Here is a 17,500-nt window from a genome sequence, read left to right on the forward strand (position 1 = left end):
CTCAGCATACAGTAGTACTTGTACGACAAAGTAACCTGGTGTACAGTGGTACTTGTACAAATTAACTCAACGTACAAATGGCACCTGTCATGTAAAATAACCCTGCACACAGTGGAACCTGTTGTACAAAATAAAGCAGCAAACGCTGGCTGCAAAATAACTCAGATTACAGTGGCAGCCCAAATTTCAAAACGAGAAATATGTTGCCACGAAAGAGTTACAAATACAAGTTAAAACAAGAGAGGCAAGGGCCTTCAAGACTCACTTGTGATACACTTAAAAAAAAAAAAAAAATCCAAGCTTTTTATGTATTGAGTATAATTTCAAAATGTAATGTTTAAGATGAGAAAGATCAGTTTAAAGCGAATTAAGTCCCCTAGCATTAATTACAGAGTAATTTCCCGTTTTTTACTATCTGCACCAAAATGTTTGCAAAATAAATAAAACTTCCATGCTTAGCAAAAGAAGTTCCTGTTTGAACAAACAATGATAATAATGACTGCTCTTGTTGTTGGGTCAGAATATCTGATCAAAGTGCCAAGTTTAGAGAATACAAAAAATATAAATATAACAGTAAATGCAGTTTGTATATAATTAGGCTTCATTCTTTATTTTTTTGTGCCCATCCCAGAGGTGCAATATTGTTTTAAACAAGATGACTAGAAAGAACTGGATTTTTCCTATTTTTATGCCAAATTTGGTGTCAACTGACAAAGCATTTGCAGAGAAAATGGCAATGTTAAAGTTTACCACGGACACACACATACACACAGACAACCGAACACCGGGTTAAAACATAGACTCACTTTGTTTACACAAGTGAGTCAAAAACAACAACATATATATATACAATGATTTCCTACAGGAACTCAAAAAGTGTATCCTGTCCCCTTTGTAACTTTCCTGCATCATGAACCATGTGATATTGGATTTAAGTTTTGTGGTATGATATGTGTATTATTCATTGTTGCAGTGTATATAATAAACATGTGTGATGAGTGCTGTGTAGTCCATGATGATTTTGTGCGTATGAACATCAAGTTAGTGCAAGAGTGGTTTGGTTGGTTTGCTGTATATTTTGTACTTGTATTTGTATTTGTATTTCTTTTTATCACAACAGATTTCTCTGTGTGAAATTCGGGCTGCTCTCCCTTGGGAGAGCGCGTCGCTACACTACAGCACCACCCTTTTTATATATATTTTTTCCTGCGTGCAGTTTTATTTGTTTTTCCTATTGAAATGAATTTTTCTACAGAATTTTGCCAGCAACATACCTTTTGTTGCCATGGGTTCTTTTACGCTGCCTAAGGATCTTTTTGAGTGCGTCAAACAAATGCAAGGGACCTCAGTTTATCGTCTCATCCGAATGACTAGCATCCAGACCACCACTCAAGGTCTAGTGGAAGGGGAGAAAATATTGGCGGCTGAGTCGTGAATCGAACCAGCATGCTCAGATTCTCTCACTTCCTAGGCGGACGTGTTACCTCTAGGCCAACACTCCACTCACTATATGCAGGGTTATGTATGTAAATTTTTTCGATTTTCAAAACATGCGTGTTTTAATCATTGGTTTTCACACTGTACTGATGCACAACTTAGCACGCTTTATATGGAAAGGGGCTTTGTCAATCAGATTGTTGTTATTATTATCATTAAAATCAGCCCACAGCTGAGATACAAAGACGTTTGCAAACGTGACATGAAGGCGCTTGAGATCAACACTGAGTCCTGGGAGGACCTTGCAGATGACCGCAACAGCTGGAGAAGCACTCTCAAGAATCAGCTACAGATTGGTGAGGACAAACTGTCAGCTGCTGCAGCAGAAAAGCTCGCTCGCAGAAAAGGGACGGCAGCCAACAGACCAGCATCAGCTTACACATGTGACCGCTGCGACAGAGACTGTCTCTCTCTCATTGGTCTCTACAGTCACAGGCGACGCTGCTTGGTCCAAGCAGACAGCCCATCTAGACATTAGGTCGGATATACTCTATCCATGGTCAGCCATGACCGAAGGAGGCCTACTACTACTACTACTAATCATTATCATCATTATTCTTATCATTAGCAATAGCATCATCATCATTATTGTGACCAAGCGCGCTATGCTTGCTCCAACACTATTCACACACAAGCCACAGCAGACGACAGTTTTCCCTCATAACCCGCCACAGAATATGTGACGTCACTCTGCTTACATCACTTTGTCCTGGCCAGACCACCTGCTGACTGCTCGACCAGTGTTGCGTCGTGATACGTCATTGGCTGAGAGCAAACTTGTGTTTCTGTTCCACAGTATTTAATTAATAGCTCTTTTGTCAGATCAGTAAACTACTAGTATTATATACTGGCAGAATCGTCTTAATTCCATCTTTAAATCTATTCCATTTATGTTCGCCTACGTGAAACTGATTTAACGCAGTTTGTAATTTTCAGCGACGAGCTCGTTAAAACTGACCCTGTTCAGGTGACTTAAATTAAGATTATAAATTCATCTTAAATAATCAACACTTCATTTTACACTCATTATAAAGTGGGCGTTGAGCTCTTTCTTTTGCAACTTATCCGACGTAAATCGGTTCAGGAATCATTTAGAAATCTATCACTGAACACCTTTAAACAAACACAATTGTCATCGGATTCTCCGTGATTAGTGACGATCTGCTTGCAAGCACACGTGACGCACTTTGCGGTCCGCTAAACTTGCATAAATTGGCACAGTGAATGACGAGTGGTCATTTCATACCTGGTCAGTCATCTGACCAGAGCCTGCTCTCTCTCTCTTGCTGTGTCGCGGGGAGTGTGTCGTGTGTGTCCCCACAACAGCTGACACCTCGCTACGTATCGCTGTAAGTACTAGTGTGTAGAATGTGTTGATTTGTAAATTGTATTATTTGACACAGTACTTGTGTTTATATGAGTATGTTCAGTTATTGCTTTGTTCAGTTAATTCTTTGTTCAGTTATTGCTTTGACAAGTTAGTCACAGATCGGCTATGACTGATCTAAATAATTGCCATGTCGTCATCTGCATGGAGCAGTGTTCCATTTGATTCTTAACGTCACAGTCAGTGACGTCTCTCGACACAGTTTGTTCCAGAATGTTCTAGTGAGTGCGTAAAGTCATTCACCACTGAATGGTTAAGCCATGGTGGTTCTTCACTTACTATCTGGTCTATCAGTTTGCCAGTATAATATCAAAGCCACTGATTCTATTATCTTGTTTATTACTTGTGTATTATTTTACATGCTGATATCAATTGTACTGTTACAGTGTTTCACTGATTCTCAGTACTCTAAGATGTGTGTAGTATTCTGCTGTTGTGATTACAAGATAGTGTTGGATTAATTGTTTCAATCACTTTAACTGCACTATTTAAATGTATTAGAAATGTCATTTGATGTCAGCGTTTGGTCTTCACACATATGCATTATGTTGTTGCGTATCCCAAACCCGAGTGATAGTCTTTCCATGTATACATGTGCTTTACTATTCACTTGTGTTGACATGTTGTACTTATGACATTTGTTTGTGTCATTCCAGGCACTGTCTTCTCTTTTTTATCTTCTCTTCTCTTCTATTCTCTTCTCTTAGGTTTTCTTCTCATCTAATATTGTAAATAAAACAATAGAAAAACCCATTTGTGACTGGCCTCTATATGTTCCTGGCCTGTGCGTGGGATCTTGTCTATCCTTTCATTCAATCAATCATTTAGTTAAGTCTTTTGTGCCGTACCCTTCAGTAACCACTCGGTACACGGCTACATTATTATTATCGCTACTTTTATTACAATCATTATTACAATAATTACTCTTATCTTATCATTATTATCTTTATTATTATCATCATTATTACTACCATTATCATTATCATTATATTTGCTTTTTATCAACATGAGACATCACAAATCTTCACGTCACTTAGTCTTAAATTTGCCTATATTTTATTGTAAAGTGTGGTGTGGTGATCCCCATCTGAGATGGGGGTACTGTGCTATATAAGCCCACATTTTATCATTATTATCATTATCATCATTATTATTAATTCTCACTGACCTCTTTGTCTCGGTGCTTGGACTCTTTGTCGCGGTGACGTTTGCGGTCACCGTCTTCATCGCCGTGACGACGTCGCCTGTCTCCATCACTGTCACACACACACACACACATACGCACAAATAGTTCAGATATCATCCACAACACACACACACACACACACACAAAAATCTGTTAAAAGTGACAATGGAAAACAGCTTGAAAAGACAAAAAAAACAACCACAAAAAATTCTATTAAAAATGACAAACGAAAACAGCTTGACAAGACAAAAGCAACAACAAAAAAATTCTCTTGAAAACAAAAACAAAAATAACTTGACAAGGCCAAATCAACAACCACAAAAAATCTCTTGAAAATAACAAACGAAAGCAGCTTGACAAGACAAAAACAACAACAACAAGAGAGGCAAGGCCTTCAAGACTCACTTGTGATAAATTAAGTCCCCTTGCATTAATTACAGAGTAATTTCCCTTTTTTAATATCTGCACCAAAACGTTTGCAAAATAAATAAGAATTCAATGCTTAGCAAAAGAAGTTCCTGTTTGAACAAAAAATGATAATAATGACTGCTCTAGTTGTTGGGTCAGAATATCAGATCAAAGTGCCAAGTTTAGAGAATACAAAAAATATAAACATAACAGTAAATGCAGTTTGCATATAATTAGGCTTCATTTTTTATTTTTTTGTACTCATCCCAGAGGTGCAATATTGTTTTAAACAAGATGACTGGAAAGAACTGAATTTTTCCTATTTTTATGCCAAATTTGGTGTCAACTGACAAAGTATTTGCAGAGAAAATGTCAATGTTAAAGTTTACCACGGACACACAGACACACACACACAGACAACCGAACACCGGGTTAAAACACAGACTCACTTTGTTTACACAAGTGAGTTAAAAAAATCCCTTGAAAATGCTAAACGAAAATAACTTTGACAACACAAAAAACAACAACAAAAAAACAAAATTCTCTTGAAAACGACAAATGAAAATAGCTTGACAAGACAAAAAAACAACAAAAAACAACAACCCCAAAAAACAACAATCAAAAAAATCCCTTACTCCTCATCATCTCTTTTCCGATGGCGTTTGGCGCTCTCCTCTCTCTTAGGTCTCCGTTTGCCGTCGTCCTCGCTGTCGGCAGCTTTTTCTTCTTTGCGTGGACGATCCTTCATGAAGTCGACAGAAACCAGCAGGGTTAAGTTTGGCACGTGCAGCTTGTCTTAATACCGCAGCGTCAGGCAAACATTCCACATTGCTAAAACACCAACGCTGGCGCTTGATTTCTGATCTGATATGGTTTATTTTGGTTTGGCTAAACTGAGTTAACTTGTTCAGAAAGGTTTCAAGTAAATAATCATTCTTATGAATATTAATATTATCATTAAAATAGTCATCATCATTATTACTATCTTTTTTTTCATATATACCCGATCTGGTTTATTTCGGTTTTGCTAAACTGAGTTAACTTATTCAGAAAAGTTTCCAAAAACCATTACTTACTATATAATTATTATAATCGTTATCATTATTAACACATATCATCACTGCAATCATATTTTTCCCAGTCTGGTTTATTTCAGTTTAGCTAAACAGGAGTTCATTCAACACGTTCAGAAAATTTCATTTATTCTGCCTTGTACATGATAACATGCTCAAGACGAAATTATCATTGCTCTAAAGCAGACAGCAGCAATAGTTGTACCCAATCAATGACAAGAGACTCACCTCTTTCTTTTTAGAGTCACCTCCCCGTTTCTCTCTCCTCTCCTGACGGAGGCGTTCTCTGTCCTCCTGTTTGAAAGGAAGAGAAAGGGGGAACGACTGATGCACAGCATGACACAACAGATAAGATGACAACAACAACAACACCACCACCACCACCAATAATAATAATAATCATAACAACAATAACAATGTTAACTCTCTCCATACAAACGGTGAAAGAGACGACGTTAACAGCGTTTCACCCCAATTACCACCATCAAAATATTGCAAGCGAAAGGCTCTTATACTGAAGAGGTGAATGTTGACAAAGAATACCACAATTCTGATGACGGAAGCTAAAGGTTGGGTCATTCAGACACCCACTGGACATCTGAGGGGTCTCTGTATAGGAGAAGAGAGGACTGGCCGTACTGAGTGAGTTAATAATAATAATAATAATAATGTGCATCTATACACTGCCCTTTCTCCATACAGGACTCTGGGCGCTTTACAAAAACTGGTAAACACACACACACGCACACACACACACACACACACACACACACACACACACACATGCTGTCTTCATACACACATACATAACTACACATGAACATATGTGGCATGTGACTTCTTCGATAGAAAAAAAAAAAAAAAAAAAAAAAAAAAAAAAATCAAAAACACATCCATGCAAACTGACAGTCTCTCTCGCACTCTACCTCCGCCCCAGTCTCTCTCTTTCTTTCTCAAAAATCACATGCTCAAATACGCTCACACATATTTGCACGCATTAACGTGCATGTGTATGTACACAAACCATACACTGACAGACTTAACATACAGACAGACAAACACAGACAGACATACACACATACGTGAATCAAACACAGACACAGACAGACATGCACACATATACATTTTGCATGCAAGAACTCGCAAAATATTTGGATACCGCAAGTTAACAGTTAAGACATTTCTTCCATGATACTTTTTACTTGCTCACTTAAACTGAATATTCACATACTGCAATACTATCAGTGATGGATCAGTATCTCTAATAAAAAATTAAAAAATCAACGCCTTTTAAAAAGTCCACCAAGTTTATCAACTACACTAAGAAAAGCAACTTTATTTATCTATTCAAACACTGCCTCTGACAGTTCAAGAAAGTAAGCTGCCAATTATAGCAACGTCACTGAATATGCCGATACAATACAACACATTACAATACAATACTATAGAACACATCTTTATTAATCCGACTGGAAATTACATGTGCAATCAGAGGCTCATCACTCACACCACACAGTCTCTCAGCCCGAAGTCGAGCCAAACATAAAATCCTGTCATCATGTCATCATAACCATAGTGCTGAATGTCTATCAGTCCAACGTGGGTGGGGTAACTGGTGCATACAAAGTGTGTGCAACCAAAATGTGCTCAGTGATGATTTAACCAGCACTCTTGCATCTACGTGTGTCATCAACCAAAAGTATGTGCTGTTGCCCTTAACACTGCAATGTGGAGTGTTGGCCTAGAAGTAAACGCGTCCGCCTAGGAAGCGAGAGAACCTGAGCGTGCTGGTTGTAATCACAGCTCAGCCGCCGATATTTTCTCCCCCTCCACTAGACCTTGAGTGGTGATCTGGACGCTCGTCATTCGGATGAGACGATAAACCGAGGTCCCGCGCGCAGCATGCACTTAGTGCACATAAAAGAACCCACGGCAACAAAAGGGTTGTTCCTGGCAAAATTCTGTAGAAAAATCCACTTCGATAGGAAAAACAAATCAAACTGCATGCAGGAAAAAATACAAAAAAATGGGTAGCGCTGTAGTGTAGTGACACGCTCTCCCTGGGGAAAGCAGCCCGAATTTCACACAAAGAAATCTGTTGTGATAAAAAGAAATACAAATACAAATATAAGTTGCCATTTAAAAAAGGTTCTAATTTCTACTTGATTAGGAATCTGATTACAGTTTCAGTTTCAGTTTCAGTAGCTCAAGGAGGCGTCACTGCATTCGGACAAATCCATATACGCTACACCACATCTGCCAAGCAGATGCCTGACCAGCAGCGTAACTCAACGCACTTAGTCAGGCCTTGAGGAAAAAAAGAAAAGAAAAAAAAAGGTGAATAAATAATAGATAAGCTTACACAAATAAATAAATAAATAAATAAATAATAACTATAATGTTAAAAAAAAAAAAAAGGTAGTAGAATAATAATAAAAATAACAAAAATTAATAACAATAATAAATAATTAAATAAATAAGACAACAATGATTACAGTTACTAACAAATCAGTATTACTCTTTACTGGAGTTTGTTTAACCAGACCTAAAATACGGGTGGTGAAGTTCAGTTCACACACAAGTAAATGCACACATGCACTCTCTCTCACACACACACACACACACTTGACCGCCAAGAATGTGCACAAACACACACATACACACTACTATTACAGAATGCATGACAAAATTCAAAGACAAACCACAGGAAAATACTAACAAGAATGAAATGAACTTCATGTAAGTCATCGAGAGACAGACAGACTGACCAGGACAGAGAGAGAGACAGACAGAGAGAGCGAGAGTGAGACACAGAGACACATGGAGAGAGATAGAGACAGACAGAGAGAGAGAGAGAGACAGACAGACAGAGCGAGAGTGAGCTAGAGACACAGAGACACATGGAGAGAGATAGAGACAGAGACAGAGAGAGAGAGAGAGAGAGAGAGAGAGCAAAAGTGAGAGTGTGCGAGAGACATGGAGACACAGAGAGAGAGATGGAGACAGATAGAGACAGAGATAGAGAGAGACAGAGACAGGGACAGAGAGACAGACAGAGAGAGGATCAAACAGACAGACAGAGAGACAGACAGACAATAGAGAGCGAGAGCAAGAGTGAGCGAGAGACATAGAGACACAGAGAGAGAGATGGAGACAGACAGAGACAGACAGAGAGAGACTGAGACACAGAGACAGATAAAAAGACAGACAGAGAGAGAGAGAGACAAAGAGACAGACAGAGAGAGAGAGAGAGAGAGAGAGAGATTGAGAGAGAGCAAAAGCGAGAGTGAGTGAGAGACAGAGACACACAGAGAGAGATGGAGACAGATAGAGACAGAGACACAGAGAGAGAGAGAGAAAGACAGAGACAGATACACTCATACAGAGAGACAGAGACAGAGAAAAAGACAGACAGAGAGCTATAGAGACAGACAGAGAGAGAATCAAACTGACAGACAGAGAGACAGACAGACAGAGCAAGAGCGAGAGTAAGCGTGAGACATAGAGACACAGAGAGAGAGATGGAGACAGATAGACACACACACACACACACACACACACAGAGAAAAAGACAGACAGACAGACAGAGAGACAAAGAGACAGACAGACAGGCAGAGGAAAGAAAATACAGCAACACCAGCCTGCCCTGGCTTACCATTTGACATACACACTGACACAGACATGCATACACAGACTACAACTTTAATACACAAAAACACTAGCACCTAAGAAATAAGAAAGAAAAAGAAAAAAAGACACCCAGTATTAACCCAACATAGAGATTAAAAATTAAAAATCATATATATATCTAGTGAACATTACACAATAAGCTAAAAACAAAAAGGAAGGTTGAAAGAGAAGACTTATCCAAAAAGAAGCACTACTACATTTCTAACAACCAAATCAAATATGCGCTGAAGACAACGTATAGTAAAAAACTGTTACATGCATCTGTGGTAAGCAGTTCAGCTTGCATCATCGTTTTGCTTCACTGTCAGCAGTCACGTACCTTCTTGCCCAAGTATTTCAAAGAGAATAACTATTCTGCAGATGATTTTTTTTTTTTGGGGGGTGGGGGGGGGGGGAGTTATTTCTGACGAGGTTCTTGTGGCCGAACTTTCACAGGCATTAGCTCGTAGCCCTATTTTCTGCATTCCTTTAATGTCCTTCTTCAGAACTGTGTTAATGGTTTCTGATTATTGTTATCATTATTGAATTATTACTGTTAAATGTAACTGCATGTTAGCTATGCATTTTTTTGGTTGTTTTCTACTTTCTCTCTTTTCTTCTCCCCCCCCCCTCCCCCCCCCTCCCCCACAAGCCTCCCCCCTCCTCTTTTTTTATTTTTTAAAATTTTTTTATCATCTAATATCACTAATAGTGAAAAGACACTAGACTAAAGAACGAACTAAATAAAAATAAAAAAGAAAAAGAAAAAAAAAAGAAAAGAAAAAGAAAAACCAAACCCAGAGAAGATAAAAAAAAAAAAAAAGAATAGCTGGAGGAGAATTCCGGTGAGGGAGGAAAATGAGAGAAACAATTTTAACACTTGTGAGAACAGCAGAGTCACCTTCCCCTGAATTCTACACTCACTGACTGATTGATTGATTAACTCTCTCCATACGAACGGCGAAAGAGACGACGTTAACAGCGTTTCACCCCAATTACCATCATCAAAATATTGCAAGCGGAAGGCTCTTATACTGAAGAGGTGAATGTTGACAAAGAATACCACAATTCTGACGACGGAAGCTAAAGGTTGGGTCATTCAGACACCCACTGGACATCCGAGGGGTCTATGTAGAGGAGAAGAGAGGACTGGCCGTACTGAGTGAGTTAATACATACCTTTTACACAGCACCTATGCTCAGTCAGAAACCAAGCTCTAAGCGCTTTAAAAACACAGAGTCATTGACTGATATAGATACTTGTATGGCGCCAATGCTCAGTCAGACACTAAGCTCTAAGCGCTTTAAAAACACAGAGTCGTTGACTGATATGGATACTTGTATGGCGCCTATGTTCAGTCAGACACCAAGCTCTAAGCGCTTTAAAAACACAGAGTCGTTGACTGATATGGATACTTGTATGGCGCCTATGCTCAGTCAGACACCAAGCTCTAAGTGCTTAACAAACACAGAGTCGTTGACTGATATAGATACTTGTATGGTGCCAATGCTCAGTCCAACACCAAGCTCTAAGCGCTTAACAAAGACAGAGTCGTTGACTGATATGAATGCTTGTATGGCGCCTATGCTCAGTCAGACACCAAGCTCTAAACGCTTTAAAAACACAGAGTCGTTGACTGATATGGATACTTGTATGGCGCCTGTGCTCAGTCAGAGACCAAGTTCGAAGCGCTTTAAAAACACAGAGTCCTTTGCATAACAGGCTGTCTACCTGGGTAAAACCAACTGAGAGCTGCCTTTTTAGGTGTGTCCTTCAGTCAGGCTTCAATCACACACACACACACACACACAACACACTCATATACATGTACATTAGAGTGGATTTTCTTATAAAATTTTGAGTAAGGCAACTCCATTGCTGTCCTAGGTTCTTTTTTTTTTTAGGTGCGTTAAGTTCTACAGATGGGACATCAGTCTATCATCTCCTCCAAATGACTAGCGTCCAGACCACCTCTCAATGTCTAGTGGATGGGGAGAAAATTCTGGCAAGGTCTGGGGTTCGAATCTCTTATATACAATCTGAGTGCTGAGCCTGATATAAGTGGAGAAGGTAAACACATGCAGAATATCAACAATCTCTTTATCATTTTGCAAGGAATCTGGAAAAGATTTGTTGCTGCTGTCAACAATAAAAGGTGAGATTTTTACGTATGAGTGCATCACAATTGCCTTCCCTTTACTGGGACAGACACAGAATACTGTAACTCTTACAGACACTTGATTATGATGACGATGGTGATGGTGATCAACTTGATGATCATGATTCGAAGATCAGATAATGTTCCCTATGATGATATGACAGCTACTGCTGCTACTGCTGATGCCACTACAACAACTACTACTATTGCTACTGCTACTGAATTGACAAAACATCGTTTCTTTCTGGAGAAAAGGCTTGAAGCACATTTTAACACTGATAGATGGGTATTTAGAAAAAAAAAAAAAAAAAAAAAAGATGACCAAATACTGAAATATGACTACCAAAATAAAAACAGTTAAAAAAAGAAATGTTTATCAAGTTTATGTATCCATGAATAAGACAGCAGTATCTAATGAAATACACTGAATATAAGACCTCTGTGAACTCAGAAAAAGAATTTCAGCAAATTTCCAAAGTTAGAGAGTTCCACTGAACTGGGATAATGAAAAGAACCCCATCCATTCGTGCTGTTTTACAGAGAGTTTTCGGTACTAGAGATGCAGAATCTGTGTGATCAGATAAGAGATACTCAGCGACATTAGTTCAAGCGTGTACCATAAATTTCTGCAGACACATAAATACACATGCACACACACACACACACACACGAGTATACACGTACATGATACACACATATGAATTACATTAACACATGCTCTTCCTCTCTTGCACATGCACATTTGAGTTTTTTGCACACTCAACTTTTGATTATGTTGGTCCAAGATGGATATCAATTAAAATCATTGACAGGATCAAAACAGAATTATTTCCATTTCATACCAATAATCATACAGGCACTTTACTACACATGCACACACACACACACACACACTCTCTCTCTCTCTTTTTCTCTATCCTTCTTTCTCTCAGTGCTTCAGGCATCAGTCACACACACACACACACACACAGATTATGCTAAAGAAAATAAGGAGGATAATGCAAGTAATTAATTAACACCAGATATTAAATACCTCTGTCTATAAAAAAAAAAAAAGAAAAAAAAAAGCAACGACTACAGCGCACTCATATAGCTTCTACTAGAAAAAAAGCGGTTAGATACACTTCAATGCCATTTTTAGGTTAACAAGTTTAAGGACTCACACCAGCAATGACGATTAATTGATACAAAAAAAAAAAAAAGGTTAATAAAAATAAATAAATAAATAAATAAATAAATCGCCTGAACAAAGCACAGCTGGCCAGAAGGTTACCTCCGTCAGGTCCACTCGCTGGGGAGAAAAGTCTCCACGACTACGACCTTTGCCCCTACGATCCTTCACGGCATCACAGACACACACACAAAAAAAAAACAGCAGCACGACGATAAGAAAGAAAGGAAAAAGTCAAAACATGAAGTTGTTCAGCGATGAAGATCATACACACACACACACACTTCTACATTACAAACACACACACACACACATACATACATACAGAGATCGAGACACACAACAGTCATACACACACACACAAAGAGAGAGAGACAGATGAACAGACAGACAGAGATGGTTACAACAAACAGACTGATAAAATAGTGGCACAGAAACAAACGAAAATAAACAAAAAAAAAAAAAAAAAAAAAGGGGGGGGGTGGGGATAGTGGGGTGGTGGGGGGGGGGGGAGAAGAGAAACACACCCACAGCGCTCTTCAACCCCAATACCACCCCCACACCCCCCTACCCTCCACACAACCCCCTCCTCCCGGCCCCTATCCCCCTAACCCTCAAAAAAAAGAAAAATCCACCACCACAAAGTCAGTGATTCTCAGCGGATCCCAACACAGAAATGCTTCAACCCTTTCAAGCCCACCCACATGAAGATGGAATCACGCCCACTGAGAAACCCGCAGTTCTTAAAATCATCTAAACCTGAACTCATTTATCTAATCCCAGATACAGAAATATTAAATTTTTTAAAAATTATTATCACTGAAAGAGAAATTTTGTGGCGTGTTTTAGCTGACAAAAAAACCCCCAAAAACTGGTCTAACTTATCCGGAAGCAAACAAGATATTTTCATTCCTTATTAAAAAACAACAACAACACAGCAAAAATTATGTTTTCATTCATTATTAAAGCAACAAGCAACAAACAAAAACAACAACAAAACGCCTGCTGAAACAATATCTCAAAACACCAAGTTTTCAATATGTCCTGTAAGATCCCAAAGAAGTTATTGGTCATCCAAAAAAAAGTTGTACCCCACAGATTTTTTTTGATTTTTTTTTTTAAAAGACACAGCCCACTAAAACTTTCCCTATGGAGAATCTTGGACAAAGTTACCTTCCGATAATAATCAATATTGAAGCAGTATTTCTATCAACTTCTGCTTGGTTTTCTGTAAGTGCATTTTTTTTGTGTGTGTGTTTTTTCTTTCTTTTTTTTTTTCTTTTTTTTTGTTTTGTATTTAACCTTCAAAGTGGAAGCTCTTGCTGGTCAGAAACTACCCGTTCAACTTACCTCCTCATCCTTCTTCTGTGACTTTTTGTCGTCGTCTTTTTTACGTCGGTCATCTCCCTTGGCATCATCCTTAGCTCGTCGACGTTCTTTCCCATCTGAGAACGGAGGCAAAGTTGACTGAACTGTGATAGTAATAAATGATGGCATGCATGCTGAACACGGTCAGTAAGTGAATAAATAAATCGAGAAATAACCATAAGAGTTTCACTAGTTTTCAGTTTCAGTTTCTCAAGGAGGCGTCACTGCGTTTTGGACAATTCCATATAAGACTGATTGATTGATTGATGTGGATACTTCTATAGCGCCTATCCTCGGTCAGAGACCAAGCTCTAAGCGCTTTACATACACGGGGACATTTGCACCACAGGCAGCCTACCTGGGTAGAGCCGACTGACGGCTGCCACTGGGCGCTCATCATTCGTTTCCTGTGTCATTCAATCAGACTTCAGACGTACACACATACACACTCAGACAGACATGTAACATTTTACGTGTGTGACCGTTTGTTTGTTTTTTATTTACCCCGCCATGTAGGCAGCCATACTCCGTTTTCGGGGGTGTGCATGCTGGGTATATTCTCGTTTCCATAACCCACCGAACGCTGACATGGATTACAGGATCTTTAACGTGCGTATTTGATCTTCTGCGTGCGCATACACATGAAGGGGGTTCAGGCACTAGCAGGTCTGCACATATGTTGACCTGGGAGATCGGAAAAATCTCCACCCTTTACCCACCAGGCGCCGTCACCGTGATTTGAACCCGGGACCCTCAGATTGAAAGTCCAGCGCTTTAACCATTCGGCTATTGCGCCCGTAAGAGACACTACACTACATCCGCTTGGCCGATGCCTGACAGCAGCATAACCAAACGCGCTGCTGCAATGCTTTCTAATCTTTTTTTTTCATAATAATAATAATAATAATAATGGATACTTATATAGCACACTATCCAGAAATCTGCTCTAGGTGCTTTACAAAAACGCTTTTGTTAACATAATACATCATATCTATGTTACATACACACACCAAAATGATTTTTTTTTTGTGTTGCTCAGTTAATATTTATTCAAATGGTTGCGAAAATGTCAGTACAACAAAAAGTTAATCTGACAATAAATGGTTTCAGTCAGTCAGTTGGTTGGTCGGTTGGTCGGTCCGTCGGTCGGTCAGTCAGTCAGTCAGTCAGTCAGTCAGTCAGTCAGTCAGTCAGTCAGTCAGTCAGTCAGTCAGTCAGTCAGTCAGTCAGTCAGTCAGTCAGTCAGTCAGTCTTTTAACTGACCATCATCTCGAGATTTCTTCTTCTTGTCCCCTCCTTCCTTGGCGCCCTGAAAGTGGAGAAGAAGAAAAAAAAAAAGAGTATAAAAATCAAATGACATATTACGGAAAGCTAAACAGCACACACGCACACTGGCTAAACCTCTGGGGAACTCGGCTATGACAGCACATCCGCATACACACACTGACACACACACACACTGACACACACACACACACACAAACACTGACACACACACACTGACACAACACACACATGCTTGGACACACACACTCACACACACATGCTTGCAAGCACACACACACAGACACACATACAAACACAGACTCACACACACACACAAACACAAACACAGACACACACAAACTTGTTCACACACACAGACACACACACACACACAGACCTCACAATCACAGAGACACACACGTACAAACACAGGCACACACAAACTCGTGCACACACACACACACACACACACTCAACATATCACTTTAAAAAAACCAAAAAAAACAAATGAAAGACTACTTTTAAAAATAGAATCTGTCACAAAGACCTTCTCAGAACCACCAATTAAAGCAATGCCAGTGCATGCAGTCATCATTACAAATTGTAACATGCCTGAGTGCATGTGCACACACACACACACACACATCACATTGATAAAACAACAACAACAACAAACAAACAAAAAACAAAAATGATTCTTCTTCCGGAACATAGTGGGAAGTGAAGAAAATAACTAATGGACTGAACTTTTGAAAGAGCAGGTATATAAACTTTTATTTCCTTGATAAGGAACAGAGTAAGAAAAAGCTGGTGAAATAAACAGGAGAAATAAATTAATTATTAAAAAGAAGCCCCCCCAACCACCACCCCCCCCCCCAAACACACACACACGACTCTCTCTCTCACACACACATGCACACACACCACTCTCTCTCTTTCTCACACACACACTCACACGTATGCACATTCACACAAGAGTGCCACTTCCTCTGCACTGCATTTTTTTTCTTCTTCTTCACAAAACTCTAAAACTCTTCAAAGTAACAGATCTGAGACACACTGTTTTTGTTTTTTTTCTCTCTACAAACTCAAAAGGAAAGCAACACAAACAATGTGCAAATATGATTTTATTTATGATTACACACGCATTTATATATATATATATATATATATATATATATATATATATATATATATATATATATATCAGATGTCTCATCACACTCACGGATGATTGAAATACACCCAGCTACAGTATCAATTTTTACATTTAAATATTATCATAAACTCTATCTTCTTCTTCTTCTTCTGCGGTCACTCGTATGCACACGAGTGGGCTTTTACGTGTACTCCGTTTTCGGGGGTGTGCATGCTGGGTATGTTCTTGTTTCCATAACCCACCGAACGCTGACATGGATTACAGGATCTTTAACGTGCGTATTTGATCTTCTGCTTGCATATACACACGAAGGGGGTTCAGGCACTAGCAGGTCTGCACATATGTTGACCTGGGAGATCGGAAAAAACTCCACCCCTTTACCCACCAGGCGCCGTCACCATGATTCGAACCCGGGACCCTCAGATTGAAAGTCCAACGCTTTAACCTGCGCCCGTCTATAAACTCTATCCATCCCTTGGGAGTTTAAAGCCTCAGCAGGTTCCCCTAACATTTTCAGAGATGCCAGCCCCTGTCAAGTGTCTGCAGAAACAATCAGGAAATGTGGTAGGAACAGTTTGAATTTGGAAGGAACACTTAGAGACTCTGAACCAAATCAGCAAACGTACATTTTAGCTACAATACAAACAATGTAAACACGCACATGATTAACTTAACATCATCACATGAGACCAAGGATAGTAGTGACTGCCCTGGCCTTGTGATTGATAAGTCCACAGCGACTGGGTAATGTTAGGACAGGAAAGCATGTGACCATGCTATGTAACTGAAAATGAACTGATCAGAACAATTTTGACGTTGGCATAACGTCGGAACAAAATGCGATCGGGCGTAAAAAAATACGGCGAAAACATAACAGTTGGCATCTCTGCATATTGATGCAGAAAAACCAAAAAAAACCCTCCAAAAAACTAAAATCGATTGTTTTTTTCCTCTCCAAATTGACACATGGGAACACAGCCGGAAATATTGTTCAAGTTATTTCCCTTTGCCTGTGGTTTGAGCATAAGTAGGAACGTGTGCACCATTATGATCAAATGAATTTCAACGCCAGGGCATTGCTTCAGCGTAGGGCTGAATAAGTTAAAGAAAAAACCCATAAAGTAGTTAGGAGAGGTGGGGCCAGGGGAGAGCTGAAAG

At 39.3% G+C, this 17,500-nt stretch overlaps 1 protein-coding gene and 1 long non-coding RNA gene across 2 annotated transcripts in view; one reads left to right on the plus strand and one right to left on the minus strand.

Annotated features, from left to right (window-relative positions):
• LOC143276458 (uncharacterized) overlaps window positions 1-17,500 on the plus strand; it is a 471,243-nt gene that overhangs the window by 166,541 nt on the left and 287,202 nt on the right. The gene's annotated exons all lie outside the window — the stretch shown is intronic.
• The window catches only part of LOC143276389 (cytoplasmic dynein 2 intermediate chain 1-like), an 87,706-nt gene that overhangs the window by 66,411 nt on the left and 3,795 nt on the right, over window positions 1-17,500 (minus strand). Inside the window, exons 3-8 of the mRNA XM_076580877.1 lie at window positions 15,181-15,226; window positions 13,900-13,994; window positions 12,652-12,714; window positions 5,780-5,845; window positions 5,114-5,220; window positions 4,053-4,140 (exon numbers count right to left, since the gene is read on the minus strand). Of these exons, the coding sequence (XP_076436992.1) occupies window positions 4,053-4,140; window positions 5,114-5,220; window positions 5,780-5,845; window positions 12,652-12,714; window positions 13,900-13,994; window positions 15,181-15,226 (465 nt within the window). The remainder of the gene's footprint in view (window positions 1-4,052; window positions 4,141-5,113; window positions 5,221-5,779; window positions 5,846-12,651; window positions 12,715-13,899; window positions 13,995-15,180; window positions 15,227-17,500) is intronic.

The sequence above is a fragment of the Babylonia areolata genome, chromosome 32, assembly GCF_041734735.1.
Source record: "Babylonia areolata isolate BAREFJ2019XMU chromosome 32, ASM4173473v1, whole genome shotgun sequence".
Taxonomy (NCBI): Eukaryota; Metazoa; Mollusca; class Gastropoda; order Neogastropoda; family Buccinidae; genus Babylonia; species Babylonia areolata.